At 39.9% G+C, this 26,305-nt stretch overlaps 1 protein-coding gene across 1 annotated transcript in view; it reads right to left on the minus strand.

The window, feature by feature from the left end:
• Positions 1–26,305, minus strand: part of FAM81B (family with sequence similarity 81 member B) — a 55,521-nt gene that overhangs the window by 17,856 nt on the left and 11,360 nt on the right. The window contains exons 6-8 of the mRNA XM_032403549.1: positions 16,425–16,668; positions 11,828–11,946; positions 4,220–4,349 (exon numbers count right to left, since the gene is read on the minus strand). Coding sequence (XP_032259440.1) covers positions 4,220–4,349; positions 11,828–11,946; positions 16,425–16,668 — 493 coding nt within the window. The remainder of the gene's footprint in view (positions 1–4,219; positions 4,350–11,827; positions 11,947–16,424; positions 16,669–26,305) is intronic.

Below are 26,305 nucleotides of genomic sequence, written 5' to 3' on the forward strand. Positions count from 1 at the left end.
TAACATATAAAGAGCTCCTAGAAATTGAGAAGAAAAAGGAAAACAGACCAATAGGGAAATGGATAAAAGAGATGAACGGATAGCTCACTGAAAAAGAAATACAAATAGCTCTTGAAGATATGAACCTCATTCACAATAAGAGAGACTAAGCGAAACATAGAGACTATAGCTATCTTTTTCCTATAAGAATGGTAAAATTCAAAAGTCAACACCATTGGTGAGGCGATGGGGACATAGGACATTTTACATATTGTTGGTGGCTGTGCAATATGGTCAAAGCCCCACAGAGAGCAAGATCTTTCAAAATAACAACCATGTACTTTGACCCAACAATCACACTTCTGGGTGTTGAACCTACAAACATATCTACACACACACACACACAAAGACATAAGTGCAAGGTTATACATTGCAGCATTGATTTGAAAGAGAGAAATATTAAAAATAGCCCGAATGTCCATCTGTGAGAGATTGGTTAAATGAGCTATTATACAGACAGGAAGAGTATTCAGTTATAAAAAAGAATGATGAAGCTCTCCATGTACTAATATGGCTGATCTCCAGGATATATTTGTTTAGTTAGAAAAAATAGGATGAAAGACCTAAATGTGAGACAGGAATCCATCAAAATCCTCAAGGAGAAAATAGGCAGAATCCTCTTTGACCTCGGCTGTAGCAACTTCTTACTAGACATGTTGCCAGAAGCAAGGGAAACAAAGGCAAAAATGAACTATTGGGACTTCATCAAGATAAAAAACTTATGCACAGTGAAGAAAACAATCAACAAAACTACAAGGCAGCCTATGGAATGGAGGAAGATATTTGTAAATGACATATTGGATAAAGGCTTAATATCCAAAATCTATAAAGAGCTTGTCAAACTCAATTCCCTCAAAACCAAATAATCCAGTTAAGAAATGGGCAGAAGACATGAATAGACATTTTTCCAAAGAAGACATCAGATGGCTAACAGACACATGAGAAGATGCTCAGCATCACTCATCATCAGGGAAATACAAATCCAAACCTCAATGAGATACCACCTCACCCTTGTCAGAATGGCTAACATTAACAACATAAACAACAGGTGTTGGCAAGGATGCAGAGGTAAGGGGAACCCTCTTGCACTGTTGGTGGGATGCAAACTGGTGCAGCCACTCTGGAGAACAGTATGGAGGTTCCTCAGAAAGTTAAAAATAGAACTACCTACCCAATGACCCAGCAATTGCACTAGTAGGCATTATCCAAAGGATACAAAAATACAGATTTGAATTATAGCAGCAATGTCCACAATAGGCAACTATGGAAAGAGCCCAAATGTCCATCAACTGATGAAACTGATGAATGGATAAAGAAGATGTGTATATATATATATATATATATATATATATATATATATATATATCACATGAATGTATATATATATATATATATTCATTCAATGAAATATTACTCAGCCATAAAAAAGAATGAAATCTTGCCATTTGCAATGATGTGGATGCAGCTAGAGTGTATTATGCTAAGTGAAATAAATCAGTCAGAGAAATATAAATATCATATGATCTCACTCATGTGTGGAATTTAAGAAAGAAAGCAGATGAACATATGGAAAGGGAGGGAGAGAGGAAAATAAACCATAAGAGACTCTTAACGATAGAGAACAAACTGAGGGTTGATGGAGGGAGATGGTGGGAGGGAATGGGATAGATGGCTGAAGCGTATTAAGGAGGGTACTTTTTGTGATGAGCACTTGGTATTGTATGTAAGTGATGAATCACTGAACTCTACTCCAGAAACTAATATTGCACTGTATGTTAACTGAGTAAAATTTAAATTAAAAAAAGCTAAAATAGGTGCATAGTAATATATATAATATGCTATCTATTTTGTAAAAAGGAGGAAATAAGAATATATTTGCATTTGCTTATATCTGCATAAAGGCATACCGAAAGGATCCACAACAGCATAATAAAAATGGTTTCAGTGAGGAAATGAAAGAATGTGATAATTGGTGACAGAAATGGGCATGAAAATTCTCGGTGTATACTTTTTAAAATATTTATTTATTTACTTGAGAGAGAGAGTACACTGGGATTTGAGGGGGGTATGAAAGGAGAGGAGCAGGACAGAGAGAGAATCTCAAACAGACTCCTTGCTGAGCATGGAGCCCAATGCAGGGCTCAATCTCATGACCCTGAGATTATGACCTGAGCCGAAATCAAGAGTTGGACACTTAACTGACTGAGCCACCCAGGCACCCCTGCATTTTCTTATATAGTTTTGATTTGTGAACGATACATATCATATGTATCACCTTAAAAAAACTAAGGATGAACTATAGTCAATGTCACTTTTGAACTTAGATGCAGAGACAAATGCTGAATGATTACACAAGACTGTAGAGCAGAAAATGCTGGAATGTTTCAGTATTGGGAAATGTATTGACATAGCACATTAGAAGTCCAAAGAGGTAAACAAGTGAACAAATAAAAACCCAAACCAGAAAACAACTAATATGATGATTTAGGCATTTGTTGATGTCTACAAGGCAACTTGTAAAGTTAAATATTCAGTCCTAATAAAAACTAAATACTGCTAGGGTGCCTGGGTGGCTCAGATGGTTAAGGGTCTGCCTTCGGCTCAGGTCATGATCTCAGGGTCCTGGGATCGAGTCCTGCATCGGGCTCCCTGCTCCTTGGGAGCCTGCTTCTCCCTCTGCTCCTCTCTCTCTCTCTGTCTCTCATGAATGAATAAATAAAATCTTAAAAAAAAAAAAAAAACAAAACTAAATACTGCTAAAAACTAATGGAAGTAAGTAGGAACTGCTGGATACTTCCTTAACATGGTTAAACATATCAAACCAACAGCAAACGACAGAAGACAGCTCCAGTATAATCGGAAGCTAGAGAAGCTGTCCTCTATGACCATTACAACCATTTATGACCCACACATTGTATTTAACAGTGACCTGGACGTTCTGGTCATGGCTTTATGAAAAAAGTACTAAGGTTTCAAATCAGAAAACCAGAGATTAAGTGGTTATGATTTGTTGTTGATATGACTAAATATTTTGAAAAACAAAGAAATCGAAGAAAAACAAAGAAAATCAACCAAAAAACGATTAGGACTTAATTAGATGGGTGTGTAGGTGTGGGCAAGGTGAGTCCAATGGGACTGCAGTAAACTATGTGCCCCTGTGAACCTTCTGCTCTTGATAAACTGGCTTGTACGAGCAAATAATCAAACACTGATCTCCCCCACCCCAATTCCCAAAGGATTTTCACTTTGTTCTGCCCAAATGACTTCAGAAGAGATGTGCTTATCATTACATAAGATATGTGACAGAGTGGGGTGCCTGGGTGGCTCAGTCGGTTAAGTGTCCGACTCTTGATTTCGGCTCAGGTCATGATCGCAGGGTCATGAGATTGAGCCCCACGTTGGGGTCTGCACTGAGTGTGAAGCCTGCTTAAGATTCTCTCTCTCCCTCTCCCTCTGCCTCTACCCTTGCCTCCTGCTCGCTCTCAAATAAATAAATAAATAGATGTAACAAAGTAGGACAGGGAAAAATTTGCATTAGCTTCTTTACTTAAGCCATTGACTGGGAAGATGAGAAAGGAGAGGCATTTTAGGCAGAAAAGAGCACAAATAATATGGAGGCCATACTATATCTTAGAGTGAGTAGGGACCTACCGGCAGGTTGTTCAGTATCACTAGGTGTGAGGGGTGAGCCAGGAAACATGCGGTGAGCTGAAGAGCTAAGCAGGGGCCAGTGTGGAGATGGCCTTTAAAACCAGGCCAATGGGGGATTTGTGTATTCTTTTGTGAGAGACATAACCTATTGTAGGGATGTAACATAATCAACTCACGTTTAGCTCATATCTTTAATAATAATAGCTTCCATGAGAAATTGCTTTGCTTATCATCTTTGGTTCTACAGTCTTTGAGGAAAACCCAGAGAGTAAGGGAATAACAGCAAAAGTGGAATCAAGCAGCATAGGCGTGCAATGGGTTGCTGTGTTGGAACATAGGAGGTGCTCATTAAATATTTGCTCATTCAACTGACAGTACTCATGGTATATATGCATGAGCTGTCATATTTCAACTCTTTGGAAGAAAAGAGTCCTTTTGAAACATTACCACTTGACCAGGCATTTTGATAAGCTATAATGATCTTCTGTCTGTAACACGTAACTTAAGAGTTCCAAATATTTTCAGTTACCTTCACATCCAAGTTCTTAGAAACCGTTTCTAGGGCAGACATAAAATCTTGAATTGATTTTTCAGCTTTCTGGTGCTCGTGCCTGATGAAGTGAATGTCTCCAGAAAGCTTCACAATGCTGGAGTCACATCTAGCAGCAAGATGAAAATTGGTCGTGAGATCAATAGGTGCAAACATTTTTAATACTGCAGTAGGACGTGTGCATTCACCTGATGGCAAAAGTTCTAAAGTTCTTTGAATAATGAGTTAGTAGATGTAGGAGCAAATGTAGAAATCTGCATTTTTCTCTTTTTTTCCTGATGGGAGAGAAACCACTTTGGATAATGATACATTGACCAAAATCAAAGAACTGGGTTGAAGTAGATGAAGACATTGGGAGAAAATGTGGAGAATTTTAGATTTTCAGTCTGATATATTAATTCAGTCATAGGAGTTCCAACAGATTTTAATGTTTTGGGAATAATCCCTGCTGCCTATGGTTAGGCAAAATCGAAACTTTTTCCTGTTCTATATTGCATTCTGAATCCACTTTCCTCTGATTAGTCTCTCTCGTTGACTCCAAGATTGCCAATTCTCTTCTGGCTACAAAGAGTCCCAGGTTGCCATCATCTTCCAACCCATCTTCAAAAGACAATTTCCCTCCTCTCAGCCCCAATCAAAACTCCTGTTCCTCGAGTGGTCTCAGTCAAGTGTTGTCTTATATTAGGACAAAAACAATTCACACTAACATGTGAATAAAATTTTGGCCCAAAAGTTGCATTGGTATCTTAAGGAAGGAACTCTAGTGAAGTGGGGTTGGAGTTGAAGATTAACCATCTTCCCGGCGTGTCAGGGAACCCCACCCCACTATCACCACTCAAGGCTTCTCCTGGGAGACAACAGGTTACAGATTGTCTTATACTTTCAATACACTCATATATGCATGAAAGATAGGGTGTAGAACGCTGAGGGACTGTGTTTTTTATATAAAGTTAACAGAGATCACTTTGAAGTTTGTAATTTTATAAAATAACTCTTTTGACTGTCCTCAAATAATATTTATTGGAAGCACATTTTCATGTTGTGACACTAAGTGCTATAAATATCGTTTGTTTTATAGCTGTCAATATTTTTTAGGATCTAGAAATGAATTTGTTTTTCTTAAGATTTTTGGTGCCAAAGTTGAGCCAAAAGTGAGTAAGATGGTAATTTTGCCTGAGAAGTCCCTTCAAGAGATACCAGGGGACTGTCATGGGGGTGGGGAGACTGCTGGGAGGGAAAATTCGGAATTAATCTGATCAAAAATGGGAGCTAGCTTGCAACGCGCCAAAGTCATGGGCAAAAGCCGTTTTGTAGAAACCGTTGTTGTCAAAACAAGTTCTATTGTCGGTTAGTTAGGATATTCTTACGTGAATCCACATTAAGATCTCCAAAGGTTTGACAGAAACAGTGACTGCTGCCACCACCCCCTGCCACTCCTCACCCAACGCCCTCCTTGTTCCACCTTCAGCGACAGCTGGTTTGTGCCTTGTAGACTAGTGGTTAAGAACTGGTCTCTGGCATCACAGTGACCTGGCTTTGAATCTGCTACTTTCTAGCCTGATAGGGTTATTTAAGGATGAAAGGAGGAATGAACAGACAGGATTTAGCCAGTACCTGGCACTGAGGAAGCACCCCTACCCGATCAGCAGCTTTATTTATTGCTTCCTGCCTTCCCACGTGAACACACACAGCGCCAGCCTAATGCCGCACGCTGATTTGTTTTGTTTACCTGGTTGTCTAATGATTCTTTATTCCTGATGTTCAGTCACTTCAACCAAGATATCTTGATTTAATTGTTCTTATAGCAATTTTTCTGGGATTACAGTCTTGATCTATAGATTCAAATCTTGTTTCAAGAAAGTTTTCTTCTCTTACACCCACGCATAGTTTTTTCCTGAAGAATTCGTTTTCTTTCTTCTTGAGGAGGTCCCATAGGGTCTTTGTTGAATGAGTTTTACTTGTCTGCTGTATATATCGTTTCTCTACAACTATTTTTATATTGAAAAACGTTTTCTTTTCATTTTCTATGGTTTGCTCATGTTTGCTTTTTAAAAAATAAATTATTATTATTTGTAGTTGTATTTATTGCATTTGGAGGGCTTCCAAAGCATATTTAATCTCTGTAAAATTTCCACCTTATTCCTGAACAATTCCAGTTTATCTCTCTCGTTCTTTTATGTGATAATCTCTTTTGGGGGAAAGCCCTTTTATTTCTTATTTTTTAAAATAATATTTGTTTGTTTATTTTAAATAATATTTATTTTATGAAACTAAACCATGCCTATAGTTTAGAAGTCAGTAAAAACTAAAAGGCTAATAACAAACTATAGTGGCTCCTTGCTCTGCTTCTTCCTGCTTTTCTCAGTTCTCACCGGACACAGGTGCCTGTCTTTACCCGCAGTTTAAGAGGTTCCTGGCGAGGCCAACTCCTGTGCCTTTTGAGATTTCTGTGGTGTAAAACCACATCATTCTCAGCTTACCCCACAGATTTAAAATTGGTTTTATTATGTCTGCTAAATCAGCTTCCACATGTCTGTCTATTTTCTAGGTTCCAAGATTTCTATGCTGATATCCTCTGTCTTTGTGGGTATGTTTTAAAGAGAAACATTATTTTTGCTGTAGATTTAGTGGGACTTTGGGAAGGAGCAAATTTACATGTGACTGATCAATCAGCAATCTTCTCTTTCTTTTGTTCTTAACTTCTTTGAAACCAGGAGAACCTTTGAACTCTTCCTGTGTTTTTCTGAGTAATTCTTCTCATTGAGGTATGTTCAGCAGCCTTATGTTTTTCTCTGTCTATTAGATAGTGGTGGAGGTGATTTTTATGCACAGCCTAGATTCTTCCAACTGTCACTCTTACATCTTTGAATGATTCTGACTACCTGCAGATAGCTAAGTGCGTGTTTGGTGAGGAGTAGACCGCATCCTCCACTTAGGCTTTTGGTATCAAATCTGTTATTTCCTTAGGCCTGGCAGGGTGTGTGTGGGGCGGTACATCTCCCCATTTTCTCGTCAAAAACTAGACTGGTGTATTTCACAGCCAATCATTGAGTCCTAGGTTCTCTGTTGTGACACTAGAGGCCTCCTCCACTTCCTCTGCACATAACACGTCAGTATTTCTCTCAGGTGTGAACTTGCAAGCATGGAGGTCTGTTCGAAATGATCAATAACGTGATCGCGTCCTCAGCTACACTCCCTAGCTGCTCTGTGTTACTGACCTGAGTCTCTAAAGGGCCACTTCCTATCTCTCCTATTTCCCACCTGAGCCCCTAGGTAATATTGCTCCATTCAAATTATTTGGCCTATGCCTTTTAGGATTACAACTCTTGATATGGAGCAAATTATTATGTTCGAGGTCGGAGGAGGACTCTATCAGTCCAGACATCACAGTAGTTGATAAGCATATGCTGTTTGTGGTTAGCAGTTGTGGCAACTTCCAGGTTGTATTAAAGATGGAGTTTTTGTTTCCCTTCTTATATTTTTAACTGGCTTTAAGATGTCTCAAGTGAGAGAAGTGACGTGAAAATATTTTTATTTGACTATCTTTAATCAGAAGTTCCTACTCTTAGCTTTTCAAAAGTTGATGATATCCATGATATCATTATTTCTCCAAAGGATATGACTTTTGCTTTTAGTCACATATTAACACAATTTATTATTTTTTCATAAGCAAATCTGCCTTTGGGTCCCAAATCACCAAATGTGGCTAGAAGTTTGGCCTCCTCTGGCTACTGCTGCAGGCTATAAATCATAGCCATCCCTGTGGGTATTCTTTACATATTTGCTTTTCCTCATTTGCACTTGAGACTATCATCTACCAAACAGAGGAGAGGGTATCAAAAGCAGGCCAGACAACTTTGAGAACCTCACCTCATTGGAAGTACTTGCTTTTCAACTGCCACTTATTTCGGAGTAGGGAATAAGGTGAAAAATTCAAAGCACATTGCCATTATTAAATACTGAGTTTGATTTATGCAACAGTAAAACGTTTGCTAAGAATTATGTTAAAATAACCAATGTAATCTCAGTTACGCCAAAATACTAATTGGAATGAAGGTCAGTATATGTGGAAAAACAGTCATTACTTCGGTCTCAACTTGTCCATTAGTCACTTGCCTGGCAAAAATGCACAAAATGGGAGAGGAAGAGTGAGTTTAAGTCTCATGGCTTTTAGCCAGATTCTGTCTCAGATTAACAAATAGATTTAAGAAATATTCATAAAAGGGAGACATTTCAAGGAAAAATAAGACCTTGTCCTAAAATCACTACTTAAGATTCATGGGGAAGGTAATTAAGCAATTGAAGAGTAAAATGGAGGAATAGGAGGCTCTTGGTTTCCCCTCCTCCTCTGGATGCACCAAATAAACAGCTACATACAGATCAGTTCCCTCTGAGAAAAATCCAGAAACTAATTTAAAGACTCCTACATATCAGGCAACTAAGAAAATATTGAAATGGGTAGGAAAAGCTGAGACACACTCATGCTGTAAACCCCATTCTTGGCACGGGGCCTTTCTTACAATTGGGGGAGAGCCCCAAATCCCAGCTTCTCCCTGAGGAGTGAAATGTTTGGACCAAACAGCCACTCGAGAGACTGGCTTCCAAATCACCCCTCTTTAAGAGCTGATGGGGCTCATTTGCAAGTCCCTTGGGACCATAGAAAACAAAGAGTTAGCTTTAAATGACCACCAACATTAAAAAATAGACAAAGGATCTGAATAGACATTTATCCAAAGATGACATACAAATGACCAACAGGTACAATAAAAGGTACTCAACATCACTGATCACCAGGAAACTGCAAATCAAAACCACAATGAGATATCATCTTACACCTGTTAGGATGGCTATTATCAAAATAATAAAAAGATAACAAATGGTGACTAGTACGTGGAGAAAAGAAAATCCTTGTATAGTATTGGTAAGAATGTAAATTGGTACAGCCGTTGTAGAAAACAGGATGAAGATTCTTTAGAAAACTGAAAATAGAACTATTACATCATCCAGCAACCCCTCTTCTGGATATATATCCAAAGGAAATGAAATCAGTACTTGGAAGAAATATCTGCACTCCCACGTTCATTGCAGCAATATTCACAATAGTCAAAAAATGGAAACAACCTAAGTGTCTGTTGACAGATGAATAAAGAAATTGTCACACACACACACACACACACACACACAGATTCTGATTACAATTTAGACTCAAAAAAGGACATATTGCCATTCGCAAATACGTGGCTAAAACTGGAGGACATTATGCTAAGTTAATTAAGGTAGACACAGAAAGAATAAAAACCTCATCATCTCATATAGAACCTGAAAAAGTAAAGTACATAGAAGCAGAGAGTAGAATGGTGGTTGTCCAGGGTGAGGAGGTGGGGGAAGTGGGGAAATGTTGGTCAAAGATTACAAAGTTACAGTTAGGTAGGACGAACATGCTAGAGACCTAAGGTACACTTGTGACGATCATAGTTAATAATGTTGTATTGAAGAATGGAAATATGCTAAAAAAAGTAGATTTCAGATGCTCTTGTCACATACATAAAATGGTACCTATGTGAGGAGAAGATATATTAATTAGCTTGACTGTCATAATCATTTTAGTATGCATATATATATATCAAATCATCATGTTGTAGACTTTAAATATAAATAATTTTTATTTTTAAGAAAGGAGACAAAAAGGAAAAAAGTAAATTAGAGCAGAGCAAAAGGAGTTGCACATCTTGTTCTTGATATTATTCCATTCATGTCTTGGTTTCATTTAAATCTGTTATTTTATCTTATATGTAAGGCAGAATTTACAAAAATAGAAGAGTAGGTTTGTAAGCAGTTTGCAGAAAAAATAAATAGTTGAGTCATCATCAGCACACCACCAAATGGAACCAAATTCTAAGTTTTATTCAAAACAGATGTTTGGTATTTATCTTTGGAAAATTATGGCACGTCTAAGTCTGATGGTGGGTTTGCTAGTGTTTTATTATCTTGCTTCATAACTTACCCAAATATTATAAAGTTTCCTTTGTATGTATCAAATATGATATAATGAAATATAGAATTTTGTGTATTTTGGACTCATAAACATATATTTATAAATAATATAATTACGTATCTGTGTGTGTGTACACATAGGTACTATTTCCATAGGTTCTGTTTTCCTAATGTCTGTTACCTGCTCTGGACTTTGATGGCTAGTGCTTTAGTTTAAGCCCTTGACATTTGGCACCTTGATTGCTGCAATAGGCTTCCTTTCATTTTCATGTTTGCTTTCTGCACCGCAGCAATTCAGCTACTACTAGAATGTCACTAAATATGTCATCCCCTTACTTAAAATCTTCCCATGGTTACTTATAACCTTCTATGTAAAGTTCAGACATTTTTCCTTGGCCCACAAGATCCCTCAGCATCCAATCTAGACCACCTTTGAGCTTCATCTCCCCATCTCCCATCTCTCCCTAAATGCAAACCCCAAAATACCAAAACTAAAACACTCTTCTCACAGGTAGCCCCTTGAACATGTCACAGTAATTCATCCCTCAGTTCTTTTGCACATATTATTCTTCCTATCTGAAGTGCATTTTCCATCCTTCCTTGTCTAGCAAACTGCTATGGATCCTTCAAAACTCAAGTGTCACCTCCTCCAGGAAGACTTCCCTACGCCTCAATCTGATTTGGATATTCCCATGGCACTACAGGCTTTCATTGTAGTGTTCATCTCATTTCTTATATTTGGAGCTTGTTTTCCCAGGTAGACCATAAACCGGGGGTCATGGGGAATTGGAAGTGGACCATGTTGCTGAATCCCTGAATCCCAGCATACTGCTTGGTATACAGCATAGAGCTTAATGCATTTTTTGTTGTTGTTGAGTTGAATGGATAGATACTCTAAGATAAGTTTGTCCTAGGTATTAATCACCTATTCTTGTTTGGTCATTAACATTTCGGAGCAGATTAACAAGATGGAGGTTGGGTATTCCAGGAGAGAGGAAAGAGGTGCTGGCAGACGATGTAGAGTCTCAAAGGTGTCTACAGTCAACCGTTCACAAGTGATCTTTGGTATGCCTACTGGGGTGGTCCTGCCATTGTCAATACTCACAGATTTTTGCTAACCTGTATAACATTAATTCTTTTGATTTAGAAATATTATTTGAAAGATGTTACTCAAAATTTTATCCATTAGGAAGTAAGTCCCTTTTGTTAGACTTTTAGATGTCATTCTTATATGTTTTTAATGTTTTAATCATTAGAATTTGACACATCTGGGGATTTTGTTTGTGGCTATGAGGCTGTGTCTTTGCATAAGATGTTGGTATTTGGACAGTCCAGGGCTATAAAGACAATAATGATTCTTCTCACTTTCAGATGGAACCAAACTGGACATTGCCTATAAGGGGTCTTTTATAAAACCCTGGAGTCTCACAGGTGGTATGAGGCTTTCAAATTCTATCATACACTTTCTCAACTACTACCTCGTCAGTTTAGCCTCATGTAAAGACAATATCTACTTTTCTACTATATGGAACTTATTTGGGAATGAGAATTCAGTGAGCAAGAACTGACTATCTGTTAGATGCTTCTTCTCACCTGGCTACTCTTCCCCGAAGATCTCCAACTCCTTGAAGGTGTTTGGTGTTTAGCTCCCGTACTGCAAAATTAGTTCCTGTGGCCACCTGGTCTCGAGCTCTTATTTGGTCTTCCAAAACCTGTAATTTTGAGTGAAAATTCCCATTAATTTCCCATCCCCCATGATAAGAAAATATAGTTTAAAGCAGAGGCTACCAAATCGAATGCCTTTCCTAACTAGGCTGGTAGTGTAAAGGAGTGAGAGAGTCCTATGTCAGAGAGAGGCAGTCCCTGCCTTATCTGAGGGAGGCAGCGATGGCCTGATCCCAGCAGATTGTTGCCAGATAGGAATAATGGCTCCACGGTGTTTCAACACAAGCCAGAAATCTAGATTTTATGTTAAATATTTTGATTTTTAAAAAAGATTTATTTCAGAGAGAGAGAGGGAGTGAGCACAAGCTCAACTGAGGGAGTGAGAGGAGGGGCAGAAGGAGAGAGAGAATCCCAAGGAGACTCGCTGCTGAGTGTGGAGCCCAATGCGGGGCTGATCCCCTGACCCTGAGACTATGACCTGAGCTAAAACTGAGTCGGAAGCTTAACTGACTGAGCCACCCAGGCACCCCTAAATCTTTCAGTTTTTAAATATTGACATCTTAGTCAAAATCTTTTATAAACACAATATGGGCCAAATAAAACATACTTATTGCACTGTTATGGCCATGAGCTGCCATTTGGCCATCACTGATATTCAAGCTTTTCACAAAAACCTGTTTCAGAATTGGTGGTGGATTTAGAAAAAGGGATCCTTCACATGGCATCAGGCAAGACCCCTCACAGATTGACTCAGAAGCACAGTGAAGCTAATATCACTAACACAAGCAAATCTGAATCAGACTGTTTCACTCACATGGAGTGAAAAAGGTTTATTTTCTTGGTTTTTTAGAGAACACGAGAGAGTCATGGCTTGAAGTGTGTTCAGATTTTACCCTTGAGTATCCTTAGTCATGTCTTCAGTAGTTCTTGGTATTCTGAAATAGACCTGACTGTCTTACTCTACCAGGTTGGTGGTTCTAAGAATAGTAGTTTAAAATTTTTTCACACTCATATGTAAGTATTAATTTAAAAATTAAAAAAAAATTCTGCTTATCCATAGACAAAATTTCTATCTTACTTGACATTCAAACAAATTCTAGTGTAAAGTGAAGATGTATAAAATAATTTGTATTTATTCATAAAAAAGTGAGAGTATAATACAAGTTCATGATTTGGGGAAACATTTTAGTTGCTGTATTTGACCAAGGCCTGAACTCTGTTTAAATTTATGTTTATGAATTTTTTGAGGAAAAGAAGGATTTTTGTAACAAATGAATGATAGAAATTTTAAAGACCATATACAGGATCTTTCTCGTTTGTAAACTGGCAGATTGAGACCACCCAAGGGCAAATAAAATTTTAACTGAAAACATAGAAGTGTTAAGAACACTAGCTAGAGTTTTTTTGTTTTCATTTGTTTTTGCATGCATGTAGGTGTCTTAGTCCATTCAGGTTGCTCTAACAACATACCACAGACTGGGTAGCTACTAAAGAACAGAAATTTATTTCTCACAGTTCTGGAGGCTGAAACTCCAAGGTCAGGGTGCCAGCATGATCCAGTTCTGGTGAGAGCCCTCTTCTGGGTTGCAGACTGCCTACTTCTTACTGTGTCCTCACGTGGTGGAGGGGCTAGGGAGATCTGTGGGGTCTTTTTTAGGAGGGCACTAGTCCTATTCATGAGACCCCACCTCCTAATACTATCACATTGGACATGAGATTTCAACATACGAATTTTTGGGGAGAGGGGACAGACACAGACCTTCAGACCATAGAATAGATGTTGTTTTGCTTTATTTTGGTAAAGAATTGTGATGAAAGGGAAATTGCCCTACTAAACACTAAAACATTATATGAGACAAAGATAAATACATCAATGTAACTAAACAGATATGCATACCTAAATAGATCAATGTAATGTAATGAAGGTCTTGGTAAATGTAAGAAAGAAAGGTGCAATCCTTGAGGCTCACAGATCACTGGGGGAGGAATTTCACAAATAGTGTTGGGATCTCTGGTTATTATTCAGAAAACAATCTGTTTAGATCCTTACCTCATGACATACATCAATATAGATTTTAGAAAAGTAGATTAAAAATATAAATAAAAAGTTCAGCCATAAAAATAACAGATAATACAGGTGATTATTTCAGTTCTAAATGAAGACATTTCGATTCTTAAAACTAATGAGAGAAATCTCAGAGCAAAATATTGGAATGTTTAACCTTATGTAAAATGTGATAGAAACATTGTAAATATAATTAAGGTGTAAAGAACAAACTGGAAAAGCGTTTATAACGAACGTTATTGCCAAGGATTTCAGTTCTGTGCTACGATCAGCATGCACTTGTTGGTGAAAGCCAATTATGCCTATCTTTTCCCATCTTTGTGTTTGGTGTTTTGGTGTTTGAAATCAATCATAGTGAGAGTATTAACACCATGGAAATAGGCAAACACTACAAACCAAGTTTTTATCCTCCAGAAAATATTTGACTGCTGGTTGTTAAACATTTGCCAAGGTACCACCAACTATTATCCTTAATTAATAAAAAAATCTCATCAAATCAATAAGAATTAAAAAGTACTAAAACTCCAAAAGATATATTGGCAAAAGACATTAATAGATGATTGACAGAGAAAATGCAAATGGTTACAGTCACTTTCAGAAAGTGAAAAAAAGAGAAAGATCTCATTTCTATCCCATCAATTTAGCAAAGTTAAAACAACAAATCTCAATGCTGTCATGGGCACAGTGAAAAAGCATTCTCATATAATGCTAAATGGAAGTGTAAGTAAGTATAAACTTTCCAGAAACCATTTTGGCAACATGCATCAAGAGCTTTTACAGTGTTCACACCCTGGAGTTCCACTTCTAAGAATATATACTATGGAAAGAAGCCAAATACAGACATACATTTATGCACAAAGATATTTTAATATTAAGATAATAATTTAGGAAATCATGGTGTAAGCATCATGCAAAGAACCTTTAATGACATGTGAGAGTTTATGATATAATTTTATATTAAAGATTGGGCTTACAAATGTAGTCTCAGCCTCCTGAATGGAATATGTGGAAGGACTTGAGGGAAATAACTCTGGCTGTTCGTAGAGATTGCCATTTGTTGGTGGAATTATGAGAATTTTTTTCCCCAGGTTTTAACATTTTTTCCTAAGTTTTCACAATAATCTATAATGAACAAGTATTGCTTTTATAAGTTGATGGGAAAAAACACAAGAAAGCAATGTTATACATAAAATTATTTCTTGAGTTTAAATTAATTTTAAAATTTGTAATTAGCTGCCAGCTTGAAAAACAGATAATTTGATTATGAAAAGGAATAAGCAACTTAAGTGTTACAATTACGGTTGATTAAAAACAATTTTTTTCATTCCTCTCAAAAGCCCAAGTCCAGCTTCAGCTCACACTCAAACCCATCTTGCTGGTCAATTGGCAAGGGCTGACCTGGCTAATGAGTTCAAGTTTTTAAAAAAATACTTAAGTAGCATCTATTTTTCTGTAAAGTGCCTGTCACTCTATAGTCTTAGTTATTTACTAGAGGTAGCCTATTAGTTTCTTCTTGATAATGTTTTAACTATGTTATCTACAGACTTTAAAATATTTTCTAATTCAGTTTACTACACAGACCAGCCCTCCTCATTTTCCCTATATATGCCAACCCCTTAACAGGATTGCAAATATTTTGAGATTTTACAGTTTTTAGAAAATGTTTTGTCTTTTTTTCAGAGCTAATCTACAACAATCAATTATTCTAGGAAAAGAAACTCTTAGCAAGATTTCTAGAGATCTGGAAACTTTCCCCCCTTAATGTGAAGAGTATTTTATTGAGGTATAATTAGTATGTATTAAAAGGTACAAATCAAAGTGTGTATCTGGATGGATTTTGACAAATATAATCAACCATGTAACAACCACCCAGATGAAAATATAGAACATTCTAGAACCATTTTGATATTTCTGAGAATGCTATTTTCTTTTTAATTACCAAAAAGTTTTGACTTTTAAATTGGTATCTTATTTTAGCACTAGTGCTGTACTTGATTTTGTCATTATCTCAAAAGCACTGAGCCGCTAACCTCTTGTCGCTTTCTTAACACTATTATGCCTAGAAACACCTTTGACCACTTTGAGAAGTGCACTGACTCTTTAGGGGTCAATTCATTATGTGCTAAATACCAATAAAATACCTTCTAAAAGTTCACTAAGATTTTTTGATGATTACATGAAAAGAATCTTGGAGATTTAGATTAAAATGTATCTGACATACTGTTAAACAATTCTCTCTGCTGTCACAGAATAGACATTAAACGCTTTTTGAATAGAATTTCCTTCTACTTTTTGGCATAAATGAGCAGTTGAAAAGTTGAACTGTTTTCCTCTGGGGCAACATGTTGTAATCACTTAAACTTAAGCCATAGTGTCTCATTTCTATAGTTGAAAGATGATATTGGTGGTTGATAATTGTTGTCAAACAATGATGCCAACATAAGGAAAATAAAGAACTACCTCAATATTTTGGCTGAGTTTTTTGACGATGCTGGTGATGGTCTGAATGTGGTTTTCCAGTAGCTTCCTGGCAAGCAATTCCTCTTTTTGAAAGCCGTGGGTCCCCTGAAGACAAGCAGAGATGTCATCCTTGATGCGGAAGGCTTGTTCAAGGAGGAACGCGATGGTGCGCTCCTGCTTGTTCAGTCTGTCTTCTAGCTGACTTCTCTGGGTGTTTGGAATCACAGGAAGGAACGAATGACCCCTGGTCAGGAAAAAGAAACAACACCAGGGGTGTTACAAGAATGAGTAGGAGGAGCCAGAAGCAGAACTTGCATCTTCACTTCTACTCCAGTCTTGTCTCCCCTGTGAGAAGTTTGGAAGTTTGGGAGGATTCTAAGCCCCAGCCTGGTTAGAATCCTGGTTTGCATCTCATCTAAGAAGATCTGACTTCTGCGTTGGTCTTACGTTATGCATTTTTCATGTTTCCTAAGCAGGAATCATTTCATACTTTACCCGCTATTCTAACAAGCCAGTTAGATCCATATAAATTTAATGCCTGAAAATTCCAGATTGAAGAGAGTGTTGCCTTCTAAGGTGGGAGAAATGATAGCTCAAAGGCAGAGATTCACAAAAGAATCAGAAGTTCAGCGAAAAAGTAAACACAGTAAATTAGAAAAAGAAACCGAAAGGCTAGGGCTCGTTAGTATTGGGGTAAAGAAACATGTAAGATCCTGATAACCTCTACTGGCATTATTATATTCCTCTTTCCCTTCACAGATAAGCTTCTTAAAGGACAAGCTACTTTTGTTTTGTCCTTTTTTTTTTTTCCTTTATTGAATTTACTTTGCTTGTTTTTGTGACCTACTCTCTGAAGAAAGGAAATGAGTTACACAGTCCCTCTGGGGTAAAATTTCCTGGGCTCACTATGGTCTTGACCAAAATGCTGACCTGTCGTGACTGCTGGCTTCCTATCCTCTCTGCCTCCTAAAACCTTGGAGGATCTAGAAAGGAAACTTAGAAAACTTTGAAAAACCCTTGTGCTGTGGGGGTTATTTTAAGCTGGTGAATGTGTACAGTAGGGTGGTGTATTGGGTGCCATTATGTGCCCTCCAGCTTCCTTTTTGGGAAGGAGGGGCTTATTTCCCCAAGCATTGGGAGGGCTGCCAGTTTGACAGACCTCAGCTAACAGCTTCTCTGGGAACAGCCTTGGTTAAGAGAGTCACTTTTGCCCAGCGCTATGCCCACTTCCTGGGGCAGCTTGAACTTAGTGATAGGTCAACATGTGAGAATGAAGGCTTGGCACGCTTGCTCTATCTCAGAACAACTTGGGAGGACCATCCCAGCTTCAGAGCTCCCTGTGGAATCGTATCATGATACTTTTCTTTCTTCCCAATTCTGTTTCCTTCCCTTCCCGACAGTGACCCCAGAGCACTCCATGTGAGCCTTCTGTTCACCAATCTCCATCTCAGAGCCTGTTTCGTAGGCAAGCCAACCTCAGTCAGATGGCTTCTCGGGCTTAGGGCAAGAGATAGCTCAGGGAGGCTGGGGGAGAGTAAAATGCGGATGAAGGACTGGTGTAGTTCTGCTTTTGCTTCTTCCCCTTGATAGCCTTGGGACAAATGCTCTATCTGTGTGAAATTTCAGATTCTTGTTTAAGTGTCCTCAAGAGTCAGATCAGGCAAGGCAGAAGGCCTGCGTTGGTAAGAACCTGAAACAACAGTAACAAAAAACTTGGGGAGCAACTGACCTTGGGCATTTGTTTTTACACCGTCCTACTCACAGGCCCCAGGGGTGGAAAAGCAACTGGTCTCCTACTGTTACTTCTTCCTGAGGAGCAAAGGTGAAGACCTGACAGGGCAAGTTATTTTGTAAGATGAGGAGTGGTTGATTGTGGTTTTACTGTGCCTGGGGCTCATCCACACCCTGCCCCCTGAGTTTACTGGAGTTGACAACCCCCAGGGAAATTAATTCCTGGGCCAAAATAGCAAGACATTTGAGGAGCACAGTCTTTTCCAAAACCAACTAGCCCACAAATAATCTGCTGGGTTTTCCCATGTAAGAGAAATAGTAAGATATATGCAACAAGACATTTTTTATTTGTATTTTAATTTTTTTAAAGATTTTATTTATTTATTTGCTAGAGTGAGAGAGAGCACAAGCAGGGGGAGCGGCAGTCAGAGGGAGAGGGAGAAGCAGACTCCCTGCTGAGCAGGGAGCCCCACTCGGGACTCGATCCCAGGACCCTGGGATCATGACCTGAGCCGAAGGCAGATGCTTAATGGACTGAGCCACCCAGGTGTCCCGACAAGACATTTTTTAAAAGGCTAGTAAACAATAAAAGAAGGGAAGATGTTAGCAGAATGAAAACAAAAAACTGGAAAACATAAAAAAGTAAACAAGTAGAAATATTAGGCATAAAAATTATAATAGTCTAAATAAAGAAAAAAGATGGGATAAATATGACAGAGGAAATAGCTGAAGGATGAACTAGTGATTTGGGAGACCGGAATGAGGAAATTTACCAGACAGAAGAAAGGGTCACACAATTCAGATATGTCAGGGTCAAAATTTGAAACTCATCTGTGTGACTCCAAAATCAAATGTTAAGCTTAACTCTCCTATATTCCTATAATTCCAAGAGATAATAAGCAGAAGCAGGGGACACAATTTGATTAATGCTACTCATGTGATCTCTTAGAGTGGCAGCAGAAATGACACATAGACACATAGAAGTGTCCCTAGGCTCCATATCCACTCTTTCCCGAGTTCTTTCTTCTTTTCTTGGTCCTGGCCACTATTATCTCCTCTACTTCTGTGTCTGAACAAAAAATGCATCTTCTACATAGCAGCTAGAGTGGTCTTCTAAAAGTCTAAGACCCTCCAATGGCTTATCCGTTCTCTGAGGATAAAATCCTTGCTCTCATTTCCAACCTCAGCTCCTCCCACTCTTCCATCCATTCACTCTTATTCAACCACATGGATTTTCTTTCTGTCCCGCAAACATGCCAAACTAGTTCCTACCCAGAGCCTAGGCACTTGCTGTTCCTGCTGCTTGGAATGCTCTTCACTGCAGTCACTTCATGGTCGCCTCCTTCTCATTGTTTTTATCTCAAATCCAGTATCCCCTCCTCAGACAAGTCTTCTCCTCAGTCACTTTCGTTCTTTCTTTTTTAAAAATTATTTTTATTATTTATTTGTCAGAGGGAGAGAGAGGGCACAAGCAGGGGGAGCGGCAGGCAGAGGGAGAAGCAGGCTTCCCACTGAGCAAGGAGCCCAATGCGGGACTAGATCCCAGGACTCTGGGGATCATGACCTGAGCAGAAGGCAGATGCTTAACCGACTAAGCCACCCAAGCGCCCTTCCTCAGTCACTTTCTATCATCATACCCCATTTCATCTTCTCCCCAGCATTTGTCATTATCTAAAATTATCTTACTTCCTTATGTTTATTTTCTGCCCTCCATCACTAGACTAAAAGCGTCCTGTGGGCAGGGGCTTTATCTAACTTGTTCTCCACATGGTCTCCAACACTGAGAAGGGTGCCCGACATGAAGTAGGTAGTCAATAAATATTTGTTGACTGACTGTTTTTTCTAGCTGGGCTGTTTGTTCCCTCAAGGCTGAGTTGTTGGAAATTGGGGGGGGGGCGGGAATGGTGCCATAAAGCTACAGGTTGGGAGATCCTCAACGTTTACAGTTTCATCTCTTGGGCAGTATAAAGTAGCCTCAGCCTCAGCCGAGGTGAAGCTCCTCTTTCCTTTCCCCTGCACAAAGACGGCTTTGCTGAGGGTTTCATTAAATTCCCTCTACCACTCATTTGGCTCAAAAACGTTCTTCTGGAAAATTACCAAATGGAGCCTCATATATATGTAAAATCCATTCCTCTAAAACCCCAGCATGCTGACGGTGCTCCCCTGGATGGGCTGTGTGAGTCACAGGCAGAAGGGAAGAGGATGTCGGGCCCCGCTGACGGTGACACACAGCCTAGTGGCAGACTGCACATTTACTTGCGATCTTCCTTGAGCAAGTGCTTCTTTCTGGCCTCTCCACAATCTGCAGCCTGCATGTGCCAGTAAAAGAGTGTTTGGTTGCTAGACTTCCACCCCATACAGACATTTGTGATGATGCTGCATTCCTCTCAAAATTGAGTATTTGTGTACTCTTAGGTGTTCCCAGTGTGGCACACATTGTTGGTTAACTCCTTGTAGCCACCCTGCCAACCCTTGCTGCTTCTGCCTGATTTGGTTCATCCTCCCATCCGCCATGTCCTTCAGCGGGGCACATGAATCATGGTGGTCTCCTTCTGGGTTGAGATGCAAGTGGTTTAAGTAGAAGCATGTGAAGCGATTCTGGCCAGTCTGGTGAAAGGGGAAACCTCTTGTGGGGTTTCTGGGTAAGGTTTCTTTGCTTTCAAGAAGAGATACATAAGAAGAAACTTCCCACTTGTTTGCTGGATGTTGTCATGTCTGTGTGTGATGTCTGGAGCTGCTGAAGCCATCTTGTGATCATGAGGGAGAATAGGATGGCAGGGAGGAAGGATAGGAAACACCTGCTTGATGATGTTAAGCCTCTAAATTAACCAAACTCTAGATTTATAAAAATGTGAGCTAATCAATCATTTTGGTTGGAGTTTGTGTTATGTGTAGCTGAAAGCACTGTATCTATAATAATCTACCAATAAAAATGACAGTTGAAATAAAAAATACGTCAGCAAGTATGTACTAAATATCTACTCTAGTCCATGCTTAATATACAGTGGTCTGTCCCTCAAGGAACTTAGTCTAATTCAGTATTTCTCATAAAGAAACTTGAACTAGTACGATGAGGGTGGAGAAGGGAGGGAAGTTGCTACAATGCAGATTCCTTGGCTCTACCATAGATTCGTTCAATCATAATCTTGAAGGTTGGGAGGGACACCTCAAGAATACATATTTGAAATAAGCACTTAGGTGTTTCTAAATGTCTTCTAAATATTGAGCATCATTGATTTATTTAAGATGGGTCATGTGAATCAGTGAATGTTACAAGGCAGAATAGAATGAAGTGCTGATGTGTAAAATAGAGAATATGAGCTCTCAAGTCAAGTGGGTAGTCAGAAGCAGTTTGGCAAGGTGGTAGACAAGATAGACTGAGGGTAGAATATGGGTTCCACCATTGACCAACCAAGTGTTTCAATTAAATTCATCCTTCAGTGGGGCTACCCGGCCTACTTGGCTGTATGGTTGTGAAGCTCTGTATAGTTCCTGTGAGAGGCACATGGTGGAGGTGGCAAAACCAGTGCCACGGAGCTGCAGGGTTATGAGGACCACGTTCACTCACTCTTCGGGGGGTGCTATTGGCTGGTGTCAAGACTGTATCCAGAGAGAGTATGAGGCATGAGACGGAAGCCGGCAGAGGGGCCAGAGGAACGGGGCTGCCGCCTGTGCTCAGATGCCAGTCTGCGGCCCTGCCTGTCATGACGGTCACCATGATGTTGCCATGTGGTACACTGAGGGAGGCCTCTGGGGAGGCAGCACCTGCTGCTCTGCAAGTATATTTTCCTGCAACCCTGGGGACCTTAACTGACTTATATAAATGGTGGACTCTGGTTTCTGTTAGCTTTTAAAGTTTATTTTTAGAAGTTATTTTACACTTAAACGGAGAGCATTCCTTTTTGAAATTTCTTTTCATGCTTAAGGTTTACTATAGGTGGGGCGTTTTATTATTATTTATTAATGATACTTAATGAAGCACCAGATAATACTCTGTTTAGTTCTCTTTACATGATTCCTGCAAGATAAACATAGAGCTCGTATATTTTTCCACTTCCATTACCGTAACAAAAGAGAAGACTGTTTTGCAGTTGAGCTTTCTAAATCAACCACCAGAAAAACTCACATAGGAACATTCTCAATCTCCTAAGAGAGATTCCTGATACCATGGTTCAAAGCCTCAGATCATCCAAATGGTTACAAACTGAACAACAAGATATGGCCACTCTGATTCTTTCAGTAAGTTAAAAAGAAAAACAAGCCCATTGTTCTATTAGTATGTTATATCAGTGGGCCTTATATCTAAATTTAACTGTGAAAGTAAAGAAATGACTGAATATTCCAGACTAGTCCAGATGGAGCTACTAACGGCAGGAGAAAGAATTCCCAGGGGGCCTTTTCAGAGAGATATTTGGGCTTTCCATAAATCATTGACTATGGAGCTGACAACGGAATCTGAACAGATTTTCCACAAACTCCGAGTTCTATTTCTCTGCGGCTCCATGTGACTTGCACCAGCTGTGTTATTGCTGACAGATGCATCGGCACAGACAACCTCTCACTTCTCTGCCTGTTCTGTTCTTGTGAACAGAGCACTACATTTACTTAGGAGATTCTGATAACCATCTTGGCAACCTGTAATACTCAAGACGCAAAAATTTGAGAGCTGAAAGCCTTTTCTAGAACAATGACGAGCAGAACTGAAGACAGTTTTCATTTTTGTGAGATCTATGATGACTAGCTCCGTTCTTGGTGCCTAGAGTCCTGGAAAAAATACACATATAAAGTGACATTTTAGGGAACATTTTGAGGCCTCACAAAAATAACCTGTAAGTGAATGTGGAACAATAAAATTGAAAAGGTGTTTTCTGTAGTTTCTCTGTTGCTTATATCTAACCACCCCGGCAAATGGATTTTGGCAGCTAGAGAAGCCTCCATTGCTGAGTTTTACGTAATACTGGATGCTCTAGGGCCCTAAGGGAGGCAGCTCCGGTTTCATGGGTCCAGTCTGGGAAGAGGCCGACCAAAGCCAGTAGGGTTGTGCCAGTTCGAGGTCTGCATGGAAGAGCCTGGAAAGGACCGGACTCTAAATAGGAACGTAGCTGAGAAGAGATTTGAGAAGGAGACTGGTTGTGGATAATTTCTAGTGACAAGTTATAGTGTATGAGGGAAACACCTCACATTAGTAAAATTTTCAATGACATTGCAGAATGAATGCTACCCCTGCGGTGACTGGCTTTCTTGCGGGAGGCATTCGTGTGTTCCGGAGTGTCTGCGGGAATGGAGACGTGATAGGTAGCTCTCACGGGCAAAGCGTGTGCAAACTGCAGCAGCAAATGGTTTTGATGATATTTGGAGTTCTTATTGCATTTTGTAGCGTTTTTGTGACACTTTTCCATATTGCCTGGCTATTTTGGGGGGCTGTATGTGTTGTTTATGGGAGTCTCCAGGGTAAAGAACACTGTATTTGGAATCCGAAGACTGGGGTTCAAGCGCTGTCTCTGCCACTTACTATCTTTAACCTTTTTTGGGTTGTCCTTCTGTCCTTGTGTCCTGTGGAGATTAGGACTCCCACCTGACCCAATTGCTTGAAGGATATCAATTTACTTAATGTACTTGGAGTGCTTTGTAATGTCATTAAGTGTCTTTTACATATATTCTTACGATGATTATTAGTAATTATTAGATGGAATTATGGGCTGAATTGTGTCCCCACCAAAAGATATGTTGAAGTCCTAACTCCTGGTACCTCAAAATATAACCATTTGGAAATAAGGTCATTGCAGATGTAATTAGTTGGGATGATAGGGTAGGGTGGGCCCATAATCCAGTGTGACTGACGCCCCTATAAGAAGATGGCCATGTAAAGATGGAGACACAAGGAGACTACCAGGCAAATATGGTGGTAGAGATTGAAGTGGTGCATCTAGAAGCCAAGGAACACCAGAGATTACCAGCTGTCACCAGAAGCGAAGAGAGAGGAATGAAACAGATTCTCCCTCAGAGCCCTCAGACGAAACCAACCCTGCCGACACCTTGATTTCAGACTTCTGACCTCCCATTGTGAGGCAATAAATATCTGTTGTTTTAAGCTACCCAGTTTATGAGACTGCGTTATGGCAGCCCTAGGAAAGATGGTCTATTACTTAAGGGAAGTTCCTAACCCAGGACAAATGTAAGGAATATATTATTACACAATCTTATTTCCATGTAATGCCTATAGTCGACATGTCACTTCCATAAAAATTATTTCATTTCATCCCCACCACTACATAGGTAAAATTTTTCTCAATTCAGATGGAATCTGAGGCTTGGAGATTGGCAGTAACTCGGCTGGGAAACATTTTAAGCTGCTTCTTTTGACTCTTTTTTCCTGCATCACAGCAACTTTGCTTAGACCAACTTTGCTCTTCCTGTTACATTGTGTTTTCTCAGGATACTTTATGTAACTACCAGTCACCTTTCCTCTGCTTGGCTTGTATCTCTCTGTGGAGTTCTAAGGGTCCTCTCTGAGGCCCAGAGGCTGGAGGGGCTCCCTCTCTGCTCTAAAGAACTGAGTCCAGCCTCAACCTGACCCCAGCACAGTTCTCTCGCTTGAGCAGAAGCTCCGACGTGTGGCAAGAATCCAGAGGGCCTCCTGGGGGGTGGGGGAGGTACTGAGTTTCATCTGGGCAGCCCCTACCCTAACCGATATGGGGAGGTGCTGTGAGTCATGCCCAATTCCTGTAGCTGTGTCTACCCACAGCCAGAGTCTCACCCATCATAGCAAGGGGCTAGAGATGGAATCTAGAAGATGCTAGAGAGGAATAAGAGACTGCACTGAGGCTGATGATGGTGCCTCCCAGGCACGGCTAAGATGCTGGGGGTCCAGGCTGGCCACACCTCACAGAGGGGCCCGCATGGAGGAAGATCAGAAGTCTATGGTCGTATCACATCTTTCATGCTCCAGGGATGGGCTGCAGGTGAAATGTCCCCTGGTGTTGCGCGTGTGTATGTGTGCGTGTGCACACACGTGTATTGAGCAGATCGCTGGCAAGGCATGTGGAAATCTAGACATAGATTTCTGGGTTAGAATCTTGGTCCTGTCATAGTATTGTGTGTGGACAAATATTTGACTCCTTTGAACCCCAGGGTCTTTGTCGTTAAAATAGTGACACTCTCCCTCTGTGAGGGTTATTGAGAGGATGAGGTGAGGAGATTACCATGGCCTAAGAGCTGGAAGCTTTAGCAATGAATATGTTCAATGGGGCCAGGGAGCTGTGCCGGGTGCAAGAGGGTTTGCCAGGTCATAGAATCCTTGCTAACAAACCCAGAGTGCCCGCTCCATCACGAGCTGTGCAGACTGTTCTGAACTTTCTCTCCTGGGAGCTGGTTGCCCTCATGGATGGATAGGATGTTGCAAAATAAAACCCCAAAGATCTCCAAGGTAACATGACCTAGCCCATAGAAAGCTCAACCAACAGTGTTTGGTCTTCCTTTCTCCTGTCCTGTACTATAAAATATCTGTCTCATCATGTAGCAAGAAAAGCAATGCATCACGGGGATATAATAAAATGTCTGCCATGGTACTGAGGGAAAACCATGAAAAAAAATACTTCCCAGACCCCAAATGCCGTATTCTACTCACCAAGAGAGATCATCAATCATGTCTTATTTTGCCCATTTCACTTACTGATAGTTTTATGGATCCAAATTTTAAATACCCTTCTTTGGCTGTCAGCCAGACCCCTCATCTTCCCAGAGGGTACTCCTGAGAACGCCTGAGATACACACTGGCTGTAGCCCAGCCTGGACAACTCCTCAGTATCAAACAACTTCATTTCCCTGGCCCGGGGGCATGATACTTCAAGTTTATACTTTTCTCTTTTTCATTCCAGCCATCTTTGCCCCCATGCCTTGGAAATTTTGCTCTTCGCACACACGTCTACATGGCCAGCTCCCTCATCTCCCGATTTTTGCTCACATCTGACTTCTCAGCAAAGCCTGCCTTGACAGGTTATCCAACAGCACGTGTCTCTTCCTCCTGCTCGAATGGAAGCTCCACGAGGCCGGGGGGCTTAGTCTGTCTTGTCCCCTGATGACTCTCTAAGTGCCTAGCACATAGTAAATGCTCAATAAGTGTTTGTAAAGTGAATAAAAGGTAAATAACC

This window comes from Phoca vitulina, unplaced genomic scaffold, assembly GCF_004348235.1.
Source record: "Phoca vitulina isolate PV1807 unplaced genomic scaffold, GSC_HSeal_1.0 scaffold6, whole genome shotgun sequence".
NCBI lineage: Eukaryota > Metazoa > Chordata > Mammalia > Carnivora > Phocidae > Phoca > Phoca vitulina.